This window comes from Callithrix jacchus, chromosome 1 (genome assembly GCF_049354715.1).
Source record: "Callithrix jacchus isolate 240 chromosome 1, calJac240_pri, whole genome shotgun sequence".
NCBI classification, from domain to species: Eukaryota; Metazoa; Chordata; class Mammalia; order Primates; family Cebidae; genus Callithrix; species Callithrix jacchus.
Window position 1 is genome coordinate 104,703,976 of NC_133502.1, and position 20,755 is coordinate 104,724,730.

Sequence of the window (20,755 nt, forward strand, 5' to 3'; positions counted from 1 at the left end):
ATTTTTTTGAAAGTGTGCAGTTCTATAAATTTGAACATAGAGACTCATGTTACTTACCACCATATTCAGAATACAAAAAGGTTTATCACCAAAAAAAACAAAAAAAAACCCTCCTTCTCACGGCCTCTTTGTAATCAACTCCCCTCAACCCCAACACTTGGCAACCACCAATCTGTTCTGTCACTATAGTTTTGTCTTTTCAAGAATGTCATATGAACGGAATCATACAGAATGTAGCCTTCTGAGACTGGCTTTTTCACTCAGCATAGGATGTTGAGATTCATCCAAATTGTGACATGTATGCCGTAATATAGATGCATCTCTATCCAGTCACCTGTTGGAAGACATCTTGGTGACTATGGAGCTGCTATAAATATCCATGCATAGGTTTTGTGTGAACATAAGTTTTCATCTCTAAATACCCAGGGTCATATGGTATGTGTATGTTAGCATTTAAAGAAACTGCCTGTTTTGAGTGACTGAGTCATTTTACATTCCTTCTAGCTGTGAGGAACTCCAGTTGCTCTGCATATTTATCAGCATATCAAATTGCAGATATATTTTAAAAATCTTCTGCAACACGGTACGTATCAGCCAAAAGAATCTTTGTCCCGTTTACTGATTTTCACCTTGAGTTCTATTTAGTCTGAAGTTAACACAGCCACGTTTACTCTTTACCATTTGCCTGGTATATTTTTTTTCATCTCTTCATAATCTATGACAGTGTTTTAGATTTTGCAAATAGCAAAATGGGATTTCGTGTTTTTACTCAAGCCTAGGGATTCCAGAATTTAACCTGTTCGTGCTTATTATGAGGAAATAACTTGATCTTGCTATATTATGGATTTTACAAATTTCTATGTAGCTTGTTTCTTTTTTCTTTCCTGTCTTGTTGGATCTAAAAATTCCATTCCCTGTTCCCAGGTAGTTTTGTAGCTGTTAAAGTCGTTGATATATATTTGCTTCCCTCTTGTCTCATGGCAAATGGCAATTATGCACTTCCCTGCTCTGTTGAACACAGGCATAGCCATGTGACTTTTTTTGATCAAATAAATGTGAAGTGACATGTCACCTCTAGACAAAAGCTTTAAGTCACAATATATGCTGCATCACAGTCTTTCTTTCCTTGGACACTGCAACCAGCAATGTTCCAAATAGTGACATTCCACCAGCCTCACTCCCAGATTGAGAGTGGTATTCAATAGGGGCCTCTAGCCAATCTGCCAAAGGCAAATTGCATGGGCACAAGTAAACCTATGTTGTTGAAAGTAATTAAAATTTGGGAGCTGTTAATGCATCATCACCTAACCTATCCTTACTAACATACCCTTAACTTTATATATATTTTAATATATTTTTTCAATCAACACCTAGAATCAAACACTACCTATATCCTTCCCTTGAATAAGACAAGATCTGGGACAAGCTTTCACTTTCTGTCCTGCCCTGCCTCCATTCATGTTAAAACCTAGAATTTTAGCTGGACTTTGTTTTCATATGTTCATTAGTATTTATTTAGACGCTTTCTGATTGCAGGCAACTCTAGTGATTATAAAGGGGATTTGCAGGTCACAAAGCCAAAGTAGTTTGCCTCATATCTTTATCAGTTTATTTGATTTAAACATCTTTCACTGGGCCGGGCACAGTGGCTCAGGTCTGTAGTCCCAGCACTCTGGGAGGCCAAGGTGGGAGAATCACTTGAGACCAGGAGTTCAAATCTAGCCTAACAAAGAGCCCATCTCTACAATAATTTTTAAAACCTAGCCAGGCCTGGTGGTGCGTTTTGGCTACTTAGGAGGCTGAGCTGGGAGGATCATTTAAGCCCAATGATTGTGGTTACAATGAGTTGTTATCCCACTGCCACACCCCAACCTGGGCAACATGAGACCTTGACTAAAAAAAAAAAACCAAAAAAAACCACTAATGGATTCATTGTTCGTTTTGTTTAGTTACTCTGAGAAAGATTTCTAAGTAATTTAGTTGCTGATGAAACATCTTCCAATTAATATCTTCCATTTCAATAATTTAAGCTTCGACTGAATCCATTCTGCAATGCAGTCCACCTTCTGACTGTTTCAGTTTTGTGATCATATTTTTAATTTCCAGAAACTCTAAATATTTATTTTTCATAGCATCCTAGTCTTTAAGGACACAGTATCTTTATGAATTGCTAAAGATTTTGATTCATTCATTTAAAATTTTCATGTTTCTTCTAGTAACTATCTTCTTGAACAGGTTGTTTTAATTTTATGCCTTTAATGTTACTGGTTTTCTTCAAATTTGATGATTCTTGGCTGCCCATATTTATAAATGAGGGCCTAAGATTAAAGTTTGAAGTGTTGTTTTTTCATCCAAATGGGAATTCTGGTTCACTTTCAATGAACACAAATGATTACAGGCACTTACACGGTGATTATAAACGGAAGTGGCAGGTCACCGTAGTCAGAGAGAGATCATGTGGGCAGCTTAACTTCAGTTCCTCCTTGTAGCCATTTTGGATAATTTCCTTATTCTCCAATCCCAGCTTTCCTGGGTCAGAGCTCCCACTTTAGACAGCTGCTTTCTTAGCCTGGTGGTAAACTCCAGAATCAGATGCTCCAAAGATGAGTGCAATGGCTTAGCTGTTCTACCTTTAATTAACTGGTACTTCAAATACCTGCTTTTAATCTTCCAGAAATTCCACATTGTTCAATTTCTGGTTTTCCAACTCTGCTATCATTTTTAATATTTCTCCAGTCATTTCAAAGGGATTCTAGAAGAGTAAAAGAATGTGTTCAGTCATCCATGTTAATGTTCTAACATGTAGCTTTTAATCAGAATTTTCCAAAAAAACCCAATCATCTCCTATCTTGCTGATCCTCTGAAAATCAAGTGTTACTGTCTTGAGATTAGAGATTCTGTAAAAACCCATTAGAAATTAGACTAACTCATTGTTGGACATAGAACTGGATGGGTAAGCAAGAGTGATTTTTTGACCGCTAGTAATTATGTATGGATTTAAGGCAGGATGACAAGCTCTTTGCTATTATCACATCTGATATTTTCTTTAAAAAGCCCTGTTTGCATAGATGGTATATGTTCTGCTAAGTAAAAGTGCATAATACATGCTTGCATCTTTCTCTCAATCAAATGAAAATACTGTATTTCAAAATTAAATGATATTATTTCAGGTATATTGAAAGTTTAACAATCACTTAGAGGGCTAAAATTGTACATATTTAGCAGCAAAATATCCACATTTATAATTCCAGTGGTATGGTTTTAAATGTTTGATAAAATATTTGTAAAATATGGAAGAAATTTAAAACTATAATTATGTGTATGTGTGTATGTCTTTTAAAAATCCGTAAAGAAAACTGGGGTTCTCAGGTAAAAGCTCATTTAACTTCTAACTCTTCCCATCTTTGTCTCTGTCCACACTTCCCAGGATCCCCTAACTCTACAATAACTTTTAAATTTTTTACAATATGACCCCCATCCCTGATTTTATTTTTTTAATCTATATTTCTTTCCCAGATTCTCTAAGTTACTTATCTAACCATTTTGCACTACATGTATGGGAGCCATCTCAAGTTCATTGAGAAATCAAACATGTACACTCCCATCTGTTCAGATCTGTTTCTTTCAGTCTTAAGAACAAGTATCTCATGCTCCCTCCTTGTCTGAAATCCTGCTGCATAAATGAGCCTCTCCTTCTTTAATTGGTTCCTTCCTTTCACCTTACCAACATTTAAGTCCTTCTTACTCTAAAAAATTCCTCCTCAGCTAACTTCATTTCTTCTTATCATCCAAACTCCTTCAAAGAGTAGCCTCTACCCAGTCTTCAATCTCCCCTCAGGGCATTCCTGCCCCTCAATTTACTGCAATCTGGCATTTTTATCAACCAATTCAGTGAACTGCTCTCATTAAGGTTACCTGGGACCAAATTGCCAAAATCCTGAGGACACTTATTCTCTGTATTCTGCTTCTTTCTTCCTGACACTCTTTTCACTGTCTCTTTCTCAGAATCCTTTTTTGCTTATCACTTAAACCTTGACAGTCTCCACAATTCTGTGTTCTCATCAACGTTATGATTTTAACTACTGCTTATATGTGCTGATGACTTTCAAATTCTTTATTTTCATGTCTTCACATGCACATCCAATCATCTACCGGTCACTTCCTCCTGAAATCTACAGGTGCTGTAAAATTCAGCCTGTCCCAAACTAAACTCTTCTTTCCAAAGCAGTTCTTTCTCCCACATTCCCAGCCTCACTGATACCACCACCCAACCTTAGTCATGGAAACACAGATCCACCCTCTGCCTCTTTTTTCCTTCCCATAACCAAATCTTATTTAATTGCCTAAATTAGATTAAAACTTATTCCCTCCCTTCATCTATACCTTATTTTAGATCCCTTTCTTGTCTTGCTAAGTCATCAGTTACCAAATCGGCATTTCGTGGCACCAGTTAGGCATTCCTATTAAAAAAGGATTCTATAATCAAGTATATTTGAGAATGTCTGCATACCATATATATACCTGTCCTGAAGACTCAGAATGAACACTAGCCTCTAGCACCCCTGAGAAGTACTACTGTAAAGAAACCTGCCTAATTCTATTTATGCAGGGTCTCCTTATGTTTAGTCTAAAATTTATTTCAGTAGCATAGGAGAGAAAGTGGGAAGATAAGTCCTGTTTAAAAATCAAAGGCAAACACTCTTCAGAAGAATGTGATCTCCATACTTCTTTAATGTATCAGCCTAAAGCTAATGATCTAAAATGCAAGCCTAAGCACATAATTTCCATTCTTTACTAGCTCACTATTTACTGAAAAAAAAAGAACCAGTTCCATGCAATGTGGACTGTAAGAGCCCATCTCATTCCCCTAGCTGCCTCCTTTAGTGACATCTGCCAGTGCCTGATGACGTTTTGGTAACTCTCAACTACTTGTGTTTGTGGTTCCTAAAACACACATAACTCCCATTCATGGCTCTGTACTTCTGCTTATGCTATTCCCTCTGCCCTGAGTATCCTTCCCCTTTACCTCCTTATCCATGAGCCTCTAACTCATTCTTTAAGACTCAGCTTAGGAATTAACATGACCTTTGGTCTCTTTAGTTGACCTTTCTTGGCCCCATGGTTCTCCTCCTTCTTCCCCAAACACTGACTAAACTCCCTCAGCCTTCCCACCATCATATTACAACATCTGCTTGTGTGTCTCCCCTTCACTAGACTGTTAAAGGGTCAAGATTACATCTTGTTCATTGTTTCATTCCCTAACAGTCAATCCATGATTAATGAACTCAGTAGTATTGTAGTAGCCCTTTTGATAACAATCAGGCAAGACCATCCAGAAGGAATCTGACACTCCAGCTTCTCTCTCATCTCATCTCATCTCTCAAGTCACAGTCTGGTTGTAGGAAAGGTCTAATCTATATGCATGTTATTCCAGGAAGGGATACTTGCTCCAAAGATGTATGTTCATACTCTAACTCTGCCTTTAAAAAATTCGACCCAGGTGTGCTTTCTTGATAGCCCCATTCTTATCTACTTATGGTGTTCATTGGCTTTTTTCTCAGAATCTTCCTTAAGTGGTTCCTCTCTTAACAGAGAAACAGGATAGCTGATTAAAGCATGAGTTCTGGTTCAGATCCCAGCCCTACCACATATTTACAGCTGTACAATTTTGAGAAATTCACAGAGGCTGTCTCCTCAGACTCCTTATCTATAAAATGGGCATATAATATTAATATAGTCCCCTATCTTATAGGGTTGCTGTAATCCATGAACATGGGTAAGCATCTAGATATGTTTGCTGCTCTAGTTATATATTCAAATATGTCAATGGCTTCTGGCCATGTGATATATATTTATTTCCACATTCAACCAAATAGTACAATTATTCCATTTACTCACTCCTATCCTTTTCTAGTCATTGTACTGTGCTTTGTTGTCTTCTGTTTTCTCCCTCCAGAGAGTATTAGCTCCTTGAGAGTAAAGGTTTTGTTTTGTTCACTGCTGAAAGCCATAGCACCCAGAATGGTATTGTACATACTAGGCCCTCAGTAAACACTTGATGAATGAATGCTGTAAACTATTAAAGGGAAAAATAGACTAAAAGTTTCATTAAAATAAGAAGTATAGAGAAATCCTCCTTTAATGGCTTCCAATCCTATATTTTAAGACACCATATGCCATAATAAAAACATAAGAAAATTTATTAAAATTTAAAGGCAAAAACATAATTTCAAATAGTTAGTCATATATCAGCTGTGATAGAGAATGGATGCTTTCTTGAAATTCAAAATCAGATCCAAGAGTATCACTTCCAGAATGTTCTAGTGGACTGGGTTTACTTTTATTTGTCTTGGATGATACAGTCACTATTTTACGTTCTTTCTTGACAGAAACATATTTTTTCAAAGACCCACTTTTACTTGGTTCATTAACCAAAGAACCAGTTTCCCCAATTCCTTTGCCTTTCCGGTTTTCAGAAGAGTCAGAGTAGGAATGCAGGTCCTTTCCAGGGTGTTTCTTACCAGAGTGTATTTTGGTATATTCACCTGTTTTAGTCTTTTTCTCTGAAGAAGATCTGCTATTTCTGGACAACTCCTCTTCTTTTCTTTGATTTCCAGTTCCAGAAGTTGCATCTGCTAAAGGAGAACACATTCTAGCAATGAATCCTTCAAAAGACTCCTGCTGCTGCTCAGTGGCTGGGACTCCCAGGTTGTCTTTGGAAGTTACTAAGTCCTCTGGAGTAGAAACTGGAACAGGGAAGGAGTCAAGAGGCAAAGGAATTCTAGCATCACCTGTAATTTTCTGAAACTAGAAGGAAAAACAAAACAAAAATTTAGTGACGAATAAAGCCATGCATTAAAAAGTTGAGTTTAAAACGTCAGTGTTATTCTGTGACCTTAGAAGATTTCCAGGTCATTTTTCCCTTAATTATATCTTGCCAAGTGATTGCCAACTTAGCTATATCCAGCGGTAGGTCCAGCACATTTTCAGACTTTTGTATTTTTGTAATTATTACTCATTTCTCTCTCCCTCATTAAAAAAAATAAAACCTCATTCTAGAAGAAAATTAATTTCTTTCCTATCCTCCATACACATGTAAGCAGTATCCAGTTTGTAAGTAGACTTGAGTTTTCAAGTCATCAGTTGCCAAGACCAGTCTGAGACTGGCTGAGATGGGAGATGGGGGCTCCATGTAAGGCCAGAGGAAAAGCAGCAGGGGATTCCTGTGGCAGACAGGTTTTCCCATCCCATTCCCATAGCTAAATGATGCCTATAATATATTGCCTGTTGGTTACATATGGATTACTTATTTTGAAATATTATCTATATCAGTACTTGTACCTTCATTAGTGTTCCTTCATTGTAAGCTGACTGCATACAAATAGAAACCTAAATGAAATATGAATAGAATAGACATTTACAAAATTTAAAATTTAAAATATTTTCTCTTTCATTTCTCCACTGAGGATAGTCTGCTTTAAATCATAAAATTTTGAAACAACTTTCTTATTTCTTATTTACAATATAATATGATGAAATGGGCACAAACTTACTAATCTGTCTTGGAAAGGACCCCAAAGATGCTTCTGGTCCCCAAGCATGTGAACAGATTACTTATTCTTTTCTCTCTGACTTAGTAATTCCCTCTTTGCTAATCACTTGTAGAATCATTAAGTTCTGTTCTATTCACCTACCTGGATATTTTGCATTTGCCCTAGGGCATTCTGCTTTGGTTCTGGTTTTTCTTCTTCATGTGTCTTCTTTTCTTCTTTAGGTGGATTACTAACAGTAGAATTCATCTGGGGATGACCTAGTAATTGAAAATCTGACTGATCTATCCCAGCCATTGTGGCAAGCTGCCCAAGCCTGGTCAAGAGAAGAAACGGAGTAAAAGGCAAGGATTACTAGAATCACACAAGGACAGCTTACATTTCTCCGAATCTACAAACATGAAATACTTCTAAAATCTTAAAACCCATTGTCCTACTCCAGACCACACCCCCAACCCTCCCAATTTCTCAGACCTTCCCACATTTGGTGCTTTGGGACAAACCATATCAGATCATCCAATCCTTTAAACACTGTCTCTTCCCCCAGCAATGTAGTAGATACCTCTTGACTTCATTTCCCTTACTTATTCCCAACCTATTTTATATACTGTCTCGGTAAAAGCTGCAATTTCCACCACATACCTAGTGCCTCTCACCTTCATCCCCACACTACCACCTTTCCTCCAGTTCTCAAGAATAAGTTTGTTCCTTCCCTTACCAAACTGTTTACCTATAAATCATAACTCCGTCAACTATCTATATGGAACTCTCTCTTTTAGTATCTTCTTTCAGCAAAATCATTCTTGATTGAGGACCACTGATCTATATCTCTATCTACCCTGTAGATTAATAACAATTGTAATGTCTAAGACAATTTTAATTCGAACTTACTTAACAAGCAAAGTGAATAAAAGAAAAATTCCTATAAATTCCTGAATGTTTTCAATTAAAACTACCTTCAATTTAGTCTTTAACAAGAATTACACCTACCAGTTACTCTATCTACAGGTTACTCATTTTTTCTTGTTAAGAGATGGGGTCTTGCTATGTTGTTCAGGCTAGCCTTGAATTCCTGGATTCAAGTGATCCTCCTGCCTCAGTCTCCTAAGTAGCTGGGATTACAGGTACAGACCACCAAGCCAAATAGGTTTACTCTTTCATATTGGGCCCTCAACCGAGGCAGGTGTGTCATTTTGCATTTCTTTAAAAATTAATTCCACATTTAAAAAAATCAAGTGTATTACTTATAATTACACAGTAAATATAACTTAAGGAAGCTATAAAAATTGCTCAATTTCCTCAGCAAACTACCACTGAAGTCATGGAGGGAAGAATGTCACAGGGAGAAATTAACTAACCCAGCATCTTTAAGGAGATCCAAGAAAGCATGAAACTTCTGAAAAGAATTCTCGATGCTGCCCAAAACACCTTCATCATCCAGGATCATATTTGTCAATGATTGTGCATGAAGGGCTTCAGACAAAGAGAAATTTATATTTCTTAACTGGGCATTTTCATGTTCCAGCTGTAAAAGAAGATTGAAAATGTATGACATGATTTTCTCTCATTATCGCCAAAATAGTTTTTATGAAACTAAAATAAAACATTTAAAAAATGTAATTAATTTGCAATTAATCTAACTCTCTCTGTTATGTAATATGATCTCTCTGTAAAGACAGACCATATTACATAACAATCAAAACCTGGAGACACTTGACAAAACTTCCTACATAAATAACATAAACATTACTTAATTAATGATATTTCAAAAGATCACATTTCTAACAGGTTAAATTCATACCTGAATTATTCTATATTTAAAAATAGCTATTTAAGGTTTCCTTTAAATTAGACAATGAAATATAGAGTAAGCATATTACAATTTGGCTGTTAAGGACTAATTTTTGCCACGAAGATACTTAATATATAAATTTAAAAGTCTCAAATCATACCCAATTTACTAACTGCACAATTACCAATATTCCCCCTTTGCTTCTTGAAAACATGTACTCTCCTGCACACCATCCACCTTTATGATCTATTTAATACTATACAGAAATCTAACTCTAGTATTTCTCTGAAAGGCCACGTGTTCACAATCTACCTTTTGCCTTATACCATCAGGTCTTCAACCTTTGCTGAATGATTACGTGTCTTCCAATCCAATGCAACACTTCCAAAAATTCCTCCTTAAACTTACTTTGTAATAATAAATTATAGTTATATAGAACTTTCTAGCTTATCCCCTGCTCTTATGCACATTCACCTAATTTAGTCCTCATGGTACAGATTTTTATCTTTCACTGTATTCTTACCAGTTTTCCATTATCTTTCATCTTATTTATTCATTTTCCTAATTTACCCTCCGTAGGTAGTCTCAACCTCATCTTTTACATAATTGTATATACAGTATAAGCCTAATATATGCATTCTTGAATTGAAGCATCATGAACAGAAAATAAGTTCCAGTCACATAAAAGCACAGGAAAAGACAACAAACTCCAATTTTGACATTTTTAAAAACATGCTTTTTGGAAGATAGATCATACGATCATCAAATATAAGTAAAAAGAAACATTAACATAGTGTGACCAATTTGCAATATACTATATTTTCTCATTTTAAAGTTCATAAAGTGTGTGTATGTATGGCTTAAAGTTAAACCAAAACCAAAACAAAAAGCTCTCAAAAGGTAAGAAAATTTAATTTACCTCACTGACTCGTTTATCAGCCTTAAGCCTTATCACTCTTTCCTCCTTTAACTGCTTTAAGCACTCCTCCAGTTTTTCCTAGTGAAGTAATAAAGTAAATATTATAATTAATTCCCAATATGATCCCCAAAACTCTTCAAGCTGTTGATCTCACCAAGTGTTTAGGGACAGAGGCAGAAGTGAATTCAGATATCAGGATTATAGCCTACTGCTTGTATAATATCATACCATACTAGGGAAATTAATTACCAAAAACATATCAAATTCTCACATTACAGATTTATTTAAATCCCACTCTTTCCAAAATAAATTTGTGACAGCTCACTATAGAAGGCATGCATATATTTATTGAGTCAGAAATAAAAATTAAGGCGATGAAAAATAAATTCTATTCTCATTTGTGGATCCCTTATAATAGAAAGCCCTATTAACACATTGAACACACCTGAATTATGTAACAGCAAATTAAAAATCAAGTAACCAATTAAAAGGGACAGGGCTCTTTTTGATAAAGACTGAAGTATAAAAGGAATTAGACATGAGGGAGATTCTCCAATTCCCTCCAGACTGTTGAGGGAAGGAACTCTCCTATATACTTACATTAGTAAAGGAAACTGGTACCGCTTTCTGGAGTAATCTTTAGTAAATACTACCAATTCTGTGTCTGGGAATTTACCCTAAGGAAATCATTAAACATGTGGACAAAGATTTGTCTACCAACATAATGTCACAGGACTATTTATAACGAATCCCTAGAAGCCAAAAGCCTCCAAATTGTGATTGGTTAAAAAAATAGGACATCCATATGATGAAATGCTCTATGAAGCCACTAAAAACAATGATATGGGTCTTAACCAGAGTTAGTGAATGGCCACTTTTTTAGAAGATGGTCCATAAGCTAAGTAAGATTCTCTGATACGGAAGAGCATTCAATGATGTGACAAAATATTTTGATACCTTTTTAAGATAAAAGGGCAAATTACAAAATATCCAGGTGTGTGTATCATGCAGAGGTGGTTTTTATTTCCCTCAATGTTTTTCACAATTTTCAAACATTTTCTCAAAGGGCGTATATTTTCATACTCAGAACACATGTTTGAAAAATCAGTAAATTCCCTAATAACTACAAATTCTTTCATGTTTCATTATCAGTTAAAGCCAACCAAGCTTTTATGGGAAAAAGGAAAAAGAAATTGCAAAATTCCTCTACTTACTATTTACATACTGGTTTTAATATTTAGAAAGTTATCAAAGAAGTTCTAAGCAAACATGCAAACAAGCAAAAAACTTATCACAATTGGAGAAAGACTAAAATCCTCCATTCCTAACTGGTTCTAAAAAAATCACACCAAAGCACAATTACATGAAATTTTTTCTCCCTCTAGTGGAGGAAGTGAGAACATAATGTTACATTTTTATGAAAGTGCTCTCCTCATTACTCCTTTAAAGAGTAATTCACACTCCTTAAAGAAAATAAGGAAATATGAAACAAAACAATTAGAAAGTAAAATCACTTAACATTCCACTACTTAAAAATGACTAACAGCAAAGTTTTGTAGTAACTTTCCCTCCTGACAGCTGCTCCCTTCTTCCCTTCTGTACTTGGACAAGTTGATTTTTTTCTGGAGCGCAGCCCCAGAAATATCAAATTTTATCCTGTACACTTAAACATCAGAAGCTTGAAGTGTACAGACCCATTATATGCAGATTTTTTTCAACCAAATGCAAATAAAAAATAGTGTTTTCTGATGTAGAACCTCATAAAAAGGACTGGCTTTTTATGCATGCTGGTTCTATATAGGCCAACTGTGCGATCTGAGCATGTGTGCATGGATTTGGGTATATGCTGGAGAATGGGGTCATGGAATAAACTGAGTATACTGAGGGGTGACTTTATATCAAATTTTATGCTAGACATTCTTCCACTTAACATTGAATCAATTATTTCTCATCTGATAAGAGAGCTCATAACTTTGACTTTTGTAGTGGGCTACAAAATATTCCACTGAGCCCGCTTATTGATTCATGTAATCATTCCTTTATGGCTAACCAGACTGTTTCCAACTTTTCAACATTAAGATAAAAAAAACATTTTTAAGTATGAAGGCTTTGTTCTCCCATATTTAGAATAACTTTCCTGTAATAAATTAATAAAAAACCAATTTTAGGTCTAGGCAAATAAACATTTTTAAGGCTCTGTGATACCTACATCCAAATTGCTTTCCAAAAGATTTCTAAGATTTTATACCGCTATGGGCAATGAAAGAGTCTATCACTTGGATATATCATCTCTACTCTAATTGTTGGCTTATCTTCCCATTTAAATAAGTGCAAGATATTTGAGAGAAGGGAGTATATTTTAATCAGTGTTTATCCCCAGCATCTGTGCCAACCACAAAACAGACAACCAATAAATAATTGCTGAATAAAGAAAATCCCTGCCAATATAAGATTTATGTGTGTGTGTGTGAAACCGAATATGTGTTTTCCTCTAATAGATAAAAGCTTACTGTCTTCTTTAAATGTGCATTTCTTTGCTTACTAATTAGTAATGTACATTTCTCTTTTAGGTTATTTTTTTGGAAATTCAGACTCTCTGAGGCAGTTCTGGCCCTTCCTATCAGCTGTATAACCTTGGTAAGTTAGTAACCCTAGGCCTTAATTTCCTCTTCTATAAAATGGAGATAAATTCATTTATCATAGGGCCCTTGAAAGGAGTAAAGTAACACACATATAAAACTGAGAAGAGTGCTTGGCATACAGAATATGTTCAGTCAATGCAAAATGAATAAACATACAAATGGAATTAGTAGAGAAGAGCTTAAAATGAAAATTAATCATCTCCTCCTCACTCACATATCCAGCTTCCCAGAGGCATTTCTTTAAGCAGGTTTTTAAGTGCAAAATATGCTTCACATATTGAAAAGTGCACAGAACACACTATCCAGGAACACTCATGTAACCATATACCCAAGTTTGAAAGTACAACCAGCCAGCATCTCTGAAATCCCCCATATCTTCTACTCATCACAAGCTCCTCTCCTCCCAGAAGTAAACCCCATCCTCATTTTCCTAATAATTATCTCCTTTATATGCACACATCCCTAACAATCTAGTTTTGCCTACTTCTAACTTTATGTAAAGGCAATCATAGTGAATGCAGACTTCTATATCTTATTTTTCTTTCAACATTGTTCTTAAAACTCATCTGCTGTTGCCTGTATCTCTTGTTCATTCAATTTTATTACTTCTATAGTTTTCTCACTGTACAATCTAATTTTTAAATATTAATGGACATTTGGGTTGTTTTCAGGTTGGGCTTTTACAAATAATGCACGTGGACCCCATTGTACCTGTTTTTCTGGTGCATGTACCCTCACATGGCTTTTTGAGTCATAAGATATTTACAAACTTTCAATTGATAGGCAATGCTAAATGCCTTCTAAAGTAAGTTTACTGACTTATACTTCTGGTACAAGTAGAGTGAAAGATTCTTATTACACTCCAGGTCTACAATAACCTTCCACTATAAAATTTTATTTTTTGCCAATGTGGTAAGAGTGTACATCTCATACTGATTACAGTTCATTTTTCTCTTATTATCTATATGGTTGAAAACTTCTCCATATTTATGGGCTACTTGGATTTCTTTTCTTTGTGAGGTTTAAATCAACCATTCTTTTTAATTCTTCCTATTTCTAAATAACGTTTAAGTATTACATGACTGAATTTTAGACATTTACTAACTCCTTGCTTTACTAAATAAGAGTTCAGTTCATTCTTACTTATTTATTTACTTATGGCCACTAATCTCAATGAAGTTGTATCACCGTTAGTTTTTCCAATGATCACGATCTCATCAACTTCTAGTGATATACATTACTTAAAAATCTCAACTCTCTCAATGCCCTGCTTTGTAAAATAAGGACATACTTTTGTCCCTTCTTTCCACCTGTGTCCACCTTCCAAATTTAGCTTTTACACTGTTCAAGTTAATAATACTTACATTCTGTTCTATATGCAGAATTGTCTACTTTTTGAGGGACAGACAAATCAGTGTTTAAGAGAACAGGCAGAAAGCTTAAGCTCAAACCCCTGATCCAACTCTAAATTTAAGTACAGCTCGGTCAAGTTCCTTCTTTGTCTTAGCTTCTTTTCTGAAAAGTAGGACTAGTAATAACACCTAAAACAGGTTATTCTGAGGATCAAATAAATTAATATAAGCAAAACACTTAGAACAGTGTTAAATATGTGCTACATTTGATACAAGTTATTATTATTGCTATTATATGCAAATTGATAATCAAAGCTGCAGACCACGGCAGTATTTCCATTAATATGATTAAATTAATACTGCCTACTGCAGAGTTATATTGTCTCTCCATATACAAACAGATTACACAGCTTTCTAAACAGTTTCAGTACCATAGCCCTTGTACAGAGTAACCACATATCTTAAGTTGCCCTGGACTGTTCCAGTTTACAACCCTTGTCTTGATGTTAGTGCTAACAGCACCTGCTCACACTATTAAAGTGTTCTGGTTTGTACAATAAATTAGATAGGTGGTCACCTACTGCTGTGCCACTGAAAAGGGTGGACAAGTTCAAGTGGATTTTTCCCTTCTGTACATCAGTGGTAGCTCAAAAATCTGTCGTGAGAGGGGAGACCCCCACCTCATCTCTCTCCTCACAGACCTCCACCTTCTTCCTCTGAATGAGGAGGGTAAAAAGAAATAAATATCAAAGAATTGGGAGGCCGAGGCGGGTGGATCACAAGGTCAAGAGATCGAAACCATCCTGGTCAACATGGTAAAACCCAGTCTCTACTAAAATACAAAAAATTAGCTGGGCATGGTGGCGCGTGCCTGTAATCCCAGCTACTCAGGAGTCTGAGACAGGCGAATTACCTGAACACCCAGGAGGCGGAGGTTGTGGTGAGCCGAGATCGCGCCATTGCACTCCAGCCTGGGTAACGAGAGCGAAACTCCGTCTCAAAAAAAAAAAAAAAAATCAAAGAATCGGAATCTGTGGTCAAGCAGCTTGCTGACATCACTGACCAGACCATAATAAGGCCTAAGGACTGGGAATATAACTCCCTTTTCGATTCCCAACATCTAAGCTATCTATAAGCCTGGAAAGTGTTGCAAAGAACGTTATTGTTACCGGCCAGAGCCCAGAACTGGGTCACGTCCTCCTTGTTTGCACAATCCAAACCCCCTGCCCTTAAGTTGCATCTGCCACCAAGTAATTTTCTGTCTTTGTTCAGCTCCTGTAACCCTTCCCCTTCTTTCCCTCTCGTGTGTGCCAAATATAAATTAGCAAATCTATGAAAGCCAAAGACTGTGAGGTCAGCTGCCTGGCTGATGGGCAATGACACAGTTTCACCTCTGCTCCCCCTTTAGAGTTGTGAGCCCTTAAAAAGGGAAAGCTGCTGCTTCTCAGGGAGCTCAGTGAATGAAGCTGTAGCCCCCCCAATTCCCAGCCAACAAAAAGCCACTTCCTTCCTCAGTTCGGTGTTCAAGAGGTTTGTTTCTCACTGCTCCTGCTTCAGTAGTTTAATTTGCTTTATGTTTGTGCCAACAAAGCTTTCTCCTCCTCTGGAGTTTGATTCTCTCCCTCCCTCTTTTCTTCTCTTTCCTCCTCCTTTCTAACACTGCCTAATACATAGTAATATGCTTCAAGGTTTTTTTAAGTTCGCAGTCACACAACCAATGGAAGCCTCTCAAATCCAGACTCAGTGCTCTCTGCATTGAAACCACTGATCCCTGATATCCTATTATCTTCCTTCTTGGTTTATTCCCTAATTTTGCTGGACTACGTTTTCAAATAACAAGAAAAGGTACAGAACAGGTCAAAAAAATTCTATTCAGCCCCAACTTACGATTGACAGTTTGGCTGGAGGGGGAACCCCAGGCTGACAATTATTACAATTATTTGCCTTTAAAACATTGGAGGTATCTTTCTAATTCCAGGATCCATGATAGCTGATAAGAACTATGATAAAGTCTGGTTTTTATTGTTTTTTAGGCGACTGGTATTTTTCTCTCAGGAATTTCTTTCTTTTCTCAGTATCTTGAAATATCACAATAAAGACTCCACTTATATGCATCTATCTAAGGCAAATTTTCTTGATTTTTTTGTTTTGTAATTTCCTTCCATCCATTTTTTTCTATCTTCTGAGTTTTCTTACAGTAACGTTAGACCTCCTAGATGCAACCTCGCTACCATATCATTTTTGTCAAATATTTTCTAATCTTGCCTTTCTGTTCTAGCTAATGAGAAATTTCCTTAATTCCTAATGAATTTATTTCAACCATTATAATTTCCAAGAGACTACCCTTGCTTTCTGCTATTCCTTTTTAAAAAACACCCTATTCTGTTTTACAGTACTGTACCTTTTGATCTTGTGCTTAACAAACCTAAAGATGTTTAGTAGGGTTTTTTCTTAAAGTATTTTTGTCCTCTTAATTAGCTCTGGTCCTACCAGGACATATCTTTCATCTTTTATTTTCCTTGTCATGTTGTGAGTTTTATTCAAACTATCAGGTGAACCAAGGTTGTTTTCTATTTAAGAGTAAGGGAGCAGAAGATCATTGGGAGCTGATGACTAGCTTCTGTTATGTATGAAGAAGTGGGTAGCCAGTAGGGCAGGATATCCTCAGCTACCATTTTCTAGGGTGCAAAATCCACACTATCTACCCTCGTTCTCCCCAGTTACTTTGCTGGTTTTCAAAATCAAATGATCTCATTTTAGGAGAGTGAAGGTAAGGCTGGGAGTCAACTCTTCCATATACAAACTGTCAAGGAGCTCCCTCTATGTTAGTCACATTTCTGGTTCCTTTCCTTCCTCCTATATGCATATCTGAGTATGGAGCTATTTCTGCAGTGGGGATTAGATTCCCTCTGAGCTGTAGGCTTCCCTATGCATATTTTAGGTGACTGTTTTCCTTTGTTCTACTGCTTCGGTTTCATACTCATTTCCATTTGTCTTTTGTATTTCAAAATTACGTTGAAATTTCTTCAATTCTCTTGACTACTGTAGGCTTACGTATTTCAGAAATTTTGATAACATCATTTCATGGGGTTCTTAAAATAGAAAAGAGCTGAGAGAATTCTCAGTGCATCTTGAATCAGAACTTCCCAAGTTATATTTCCTAACCTTCTTGGTCTTTCCCAATGGCTACAATCACTTTTAGAATACAATTTCCTAATCCTCTGGTGAAGAAAATAAATATAACACATTTAAAACAATAATGAACATGACTTAGACATTCTAGGATTTTGTTTTTCCTCTGGAACTTGGTAATAAACCACTTAGGTGCTACACACTGTAGGTGCTCATTTATAAAAGGAACAATTCTAGATTATAGATTTTTCCAATATTCTATTATTTTTGTAATTAGTTATCTTAAAAAAATCTCTAATTACTTATCATTAACTTTAATTTTAGAAATAAAAATCAGTCTTCATTTTTTGAAAATCAAAAAGTGACTTCCATCGTCACATAAAAATAAGATAACTGCCCTTCTACCATGTGAGGACATGGTGAGAAGCCATCTGTGAACCACAAAGCAGGCCCTCACCAGACACCAAATCTGCCTGATCTTAGACTCCCCTGCCTCCAGAACTGTGAGACATAAATTCCTGTTGTTTATAAGCTAAATACAAGTATATAGAAAAGGGATAATTCCTTCTATATTTGTAAGTTTCATACTAAAAGAAAATTGTATTTATTTTGATAAATTGTGGACTTCCTAGCATACACAAAAAAGATAAGACCTCCCAAAGGGTCCTGAATCAGCTGGGTACATTCATTCAGTGCTTAATTTCTTTGAGTTTATCTTATGATCATTAAGGTCTTCCCTAAATCTAATATTCTATGATTCTAAGGAAAAAAATATATTACTGATGACATGTTCCAATTTTTATTTCTTAGAGTTCAGACGTCCTCCCTTTTACCTTGTTGTATGATAAAGAACCATTCAAGGGATATGAGAAAGAAGCAAGGGAAAATCCCATGCAAGCTGTCCAGTGCACAATCAAGCTTTCACCAAAACTAACTGCAGTTTGAAATAAACTTCTCCATATCTTTAAAGTGACAGCTTTGTACCTGTAATGCTTCTTGTTTTATGCTAGTTTTCTCAGGCACTTCATGAACACTCTCTGAGGAATCATCAACTTCTTCAGTTTCAGAGGATGAAGGACTCTCTACTGTCACAGTCACAGGAAAACCTGGTTGCTTAAAGAAAGAGGACAAGATTGCATAATAATATAAACCAAATACCAAATATAAAGAACATCTAATCAAAGTGATCTTTCTGAAGTGTTAAGCTATACATGTCTATCACTACACCTTAGCCTAACACAATCAATAACAAAGTAAAAAGACACCTATTCTTGCCATGTCACTGACAGAATTCTCTTATACAAGGTTTATGATTAATATTGGAATTGCCCATATTATTTTCTTTTTTCATAAAATCTTTCCAAAAAGAACCCCTATTATTTTATTACATTCTTCTCACATAAACCCAGCAAGGAGGCAGTATAAACATTTTTTTCTCAGATCAACTTTATAGTGCAGATGAGAAATTTTTTCTCTACCACTACACACAGTCTTAAAGAAAGTATAATTATTAGGAGAAAAATCCATCAGTGGAGGCTTCATAAAGAATTGGAAGAATAATTTAAACTGTGAATAATAAACACTAGAATAGACTGTAATCCCAGCACTATGGGAGGCCAAGGCAGGAGGATGCTTGAGGTCAGGAGTTTGAGACCAGTCTGGAAAGCATAGCAAGACCCTGTCTCTACAAAATGAAAACAAGAATTAAAAAAAAAAATTAACCAAATACATACACACAACTAAAACTACACATCAAAAACCTCACCTTTTCCTCATTCTTAAGCCAAAACTAGTGAAATAACAATGCAATTCTGTCAAATTTCAATGTTACTAGAATGTTGTTCAATATGATGTTTCCAAATATTTCAAAATTGACTGCATCACAATCCCCTAAAAAGTCCACAGATCAAATGGAATTTCTATTTCTAGATCCTTGAGGAATCGCCACACTGTCTTCCATAATGGTTGAACTAATTTACACTCCTATCAACAGTGTAAAATGTTCCTTTTTCTCCACATCCTCTCCAGCATCTGTTGTCTCCAGATTTTTTAATGATCACCATTCTAACTGGCGTGAGACGGTATCTCAATGTGGTTTTGATTTGCATTTCTCTAATGACCAACAAGTATTTTTTCATATGTTTCTTGGCGGCCTATATATGTATTCTTTTGAAAAGTGTCTGTTCATATCCTTCGCCCACTTCTGAAAACCACCATAGCATGTATGCACCTATGCAATAATCCTGCAAGATGCAGGAAGTACACATGTACCCCAGAGCCCAAAGTACAAAAAAAAAAAAAGTCTACAGATCAAAAAGAAGAGTGCTGGGATACAAAACTATATAGAACAGAAGTCACAAGAATGCAGTATCTACTGCAAGCAATAAATCCTGAAGCACCTGAAAATTCTAAATGGTAGAATGAGATGCATGCCCCTACTTTTGGCTATGCAAGAGGCAGTATGGACACACAGGTGCTTCTTCATCTCAGTAATGCTTTCTTTTACGGAGAAATGACAGTCTCTAAAAACAACTGAAAAGGAGAACCTGATACTCTAATAGAATTGGCTTGCTCTAACACCATGATGCAGAATGACATGTGTTTGATCCTGACGAGGGAGGAAGAAAAGCTCCAAGAAAGCAGAGGTTTTAGGACTGGTTGCTTCAGGCTTTAGAGTCCAGAATTTAAACATATATAATATGTATCCCCCTAAAAACATTTCTTTTAAACTTAAGGACATTCTTGACAATGATAGCTCCATGTGTTGGGTGAGAAACAGTGGTCAAATTTGTTTCACTGGGGGCAACAGCTGATTTGTGGACCCAGAGAAATGACTTCCTTGTCTACAGATGAAACCACAAGGCCTTCATTGTGTGACATATCCACATGACTATACTGTGGCACTGGGAAATCCCAGAAAATTTTAAATGAATTTACTTCAGGGAGGGCAATGTTTTTGTAAGACTCTATTCAATATAAAGAGCACAGAGAATGATCTTCCACCCTTCCCATTCCAACCCCCTACATATTATAAATATGGTAACTACGTACCTGCAACTGATTATATATGTCACGTGCTTTGATTAATGGGAAACCCCTAAAGAGATATAGATAAATTAAGTTATATTTTGATGTAAATACACCACCAGCTAATACTAGGTAATAACACTTGCTAGTATTATGTACACTATCCATACGTAACTATATAGAAATAAATAACCTCAAAATAAGGGCCTGCAAAGCTCTGCTATGGAAAAAATTGAACAATTTAGCAGAATGGATTTGGGATAAGTCTCTGAAGATGCATTTAGTTCTTATGTTTAGGATGGTTCAGATTTCCAATCTAACTTCTTTATCTGGTGATGTTA

The 20,755-nt window shown here is 36.0% G+C and overlaps 1 protein-coding gene across 14 annotated transcripts in view; it reads right to left on the minus strand.

Annotated features, from left to right (window-relative positions):
* Positions 1-869: 869 nt before the first annotated feature.
* CEP78 (centrosomal protein 78) overlaps positions 870-20,755 on the minus strand; it is a 38,719-nt gene continuing 18,833 nt past the window's right edge. For 3 of the 14 annotated variants that reach the window (XM_078349306.1, XM_078349299.1, XM_078349298.1), the window contains 7 exons: positions 20,439-20,484; positions 18,372-18,500; positions 10,262-10,339; positions 8,909-9,075; positions 7,695-7,866; positions 6,546-6,807; positions 870-2,752 (listed from right to left, as the gene is read on the minus strand). In XM_078349306.1, the coding sequence (XP_078205432.1) occupies positions 2,742-2,752; positions 6,546-6,807; positions 7,695-7,866; positions 8,909-9,075; positions 10,262-10,339; positions 18,372-18,500; positions 20,439-20,484 (865 nt within the window). In that variant the 3' untranslated portion in view covers positions 870-2,741. Of the gene's footprint in view, positions 2,753-6,182; positions 6,808-7,341; positions 7,390-7,694; positions 7,867-8,908; positions 9,076-10,261; positions 10,340-18,371; positions 18,501-20,438; positions 20,485-20,755 lie in introns of those variants that run through there. The other 11 variants (XM_008994914.5, XM_002742830.6, XM_008994909.5 and 8 more) reach the window with 5 other exon arrangements.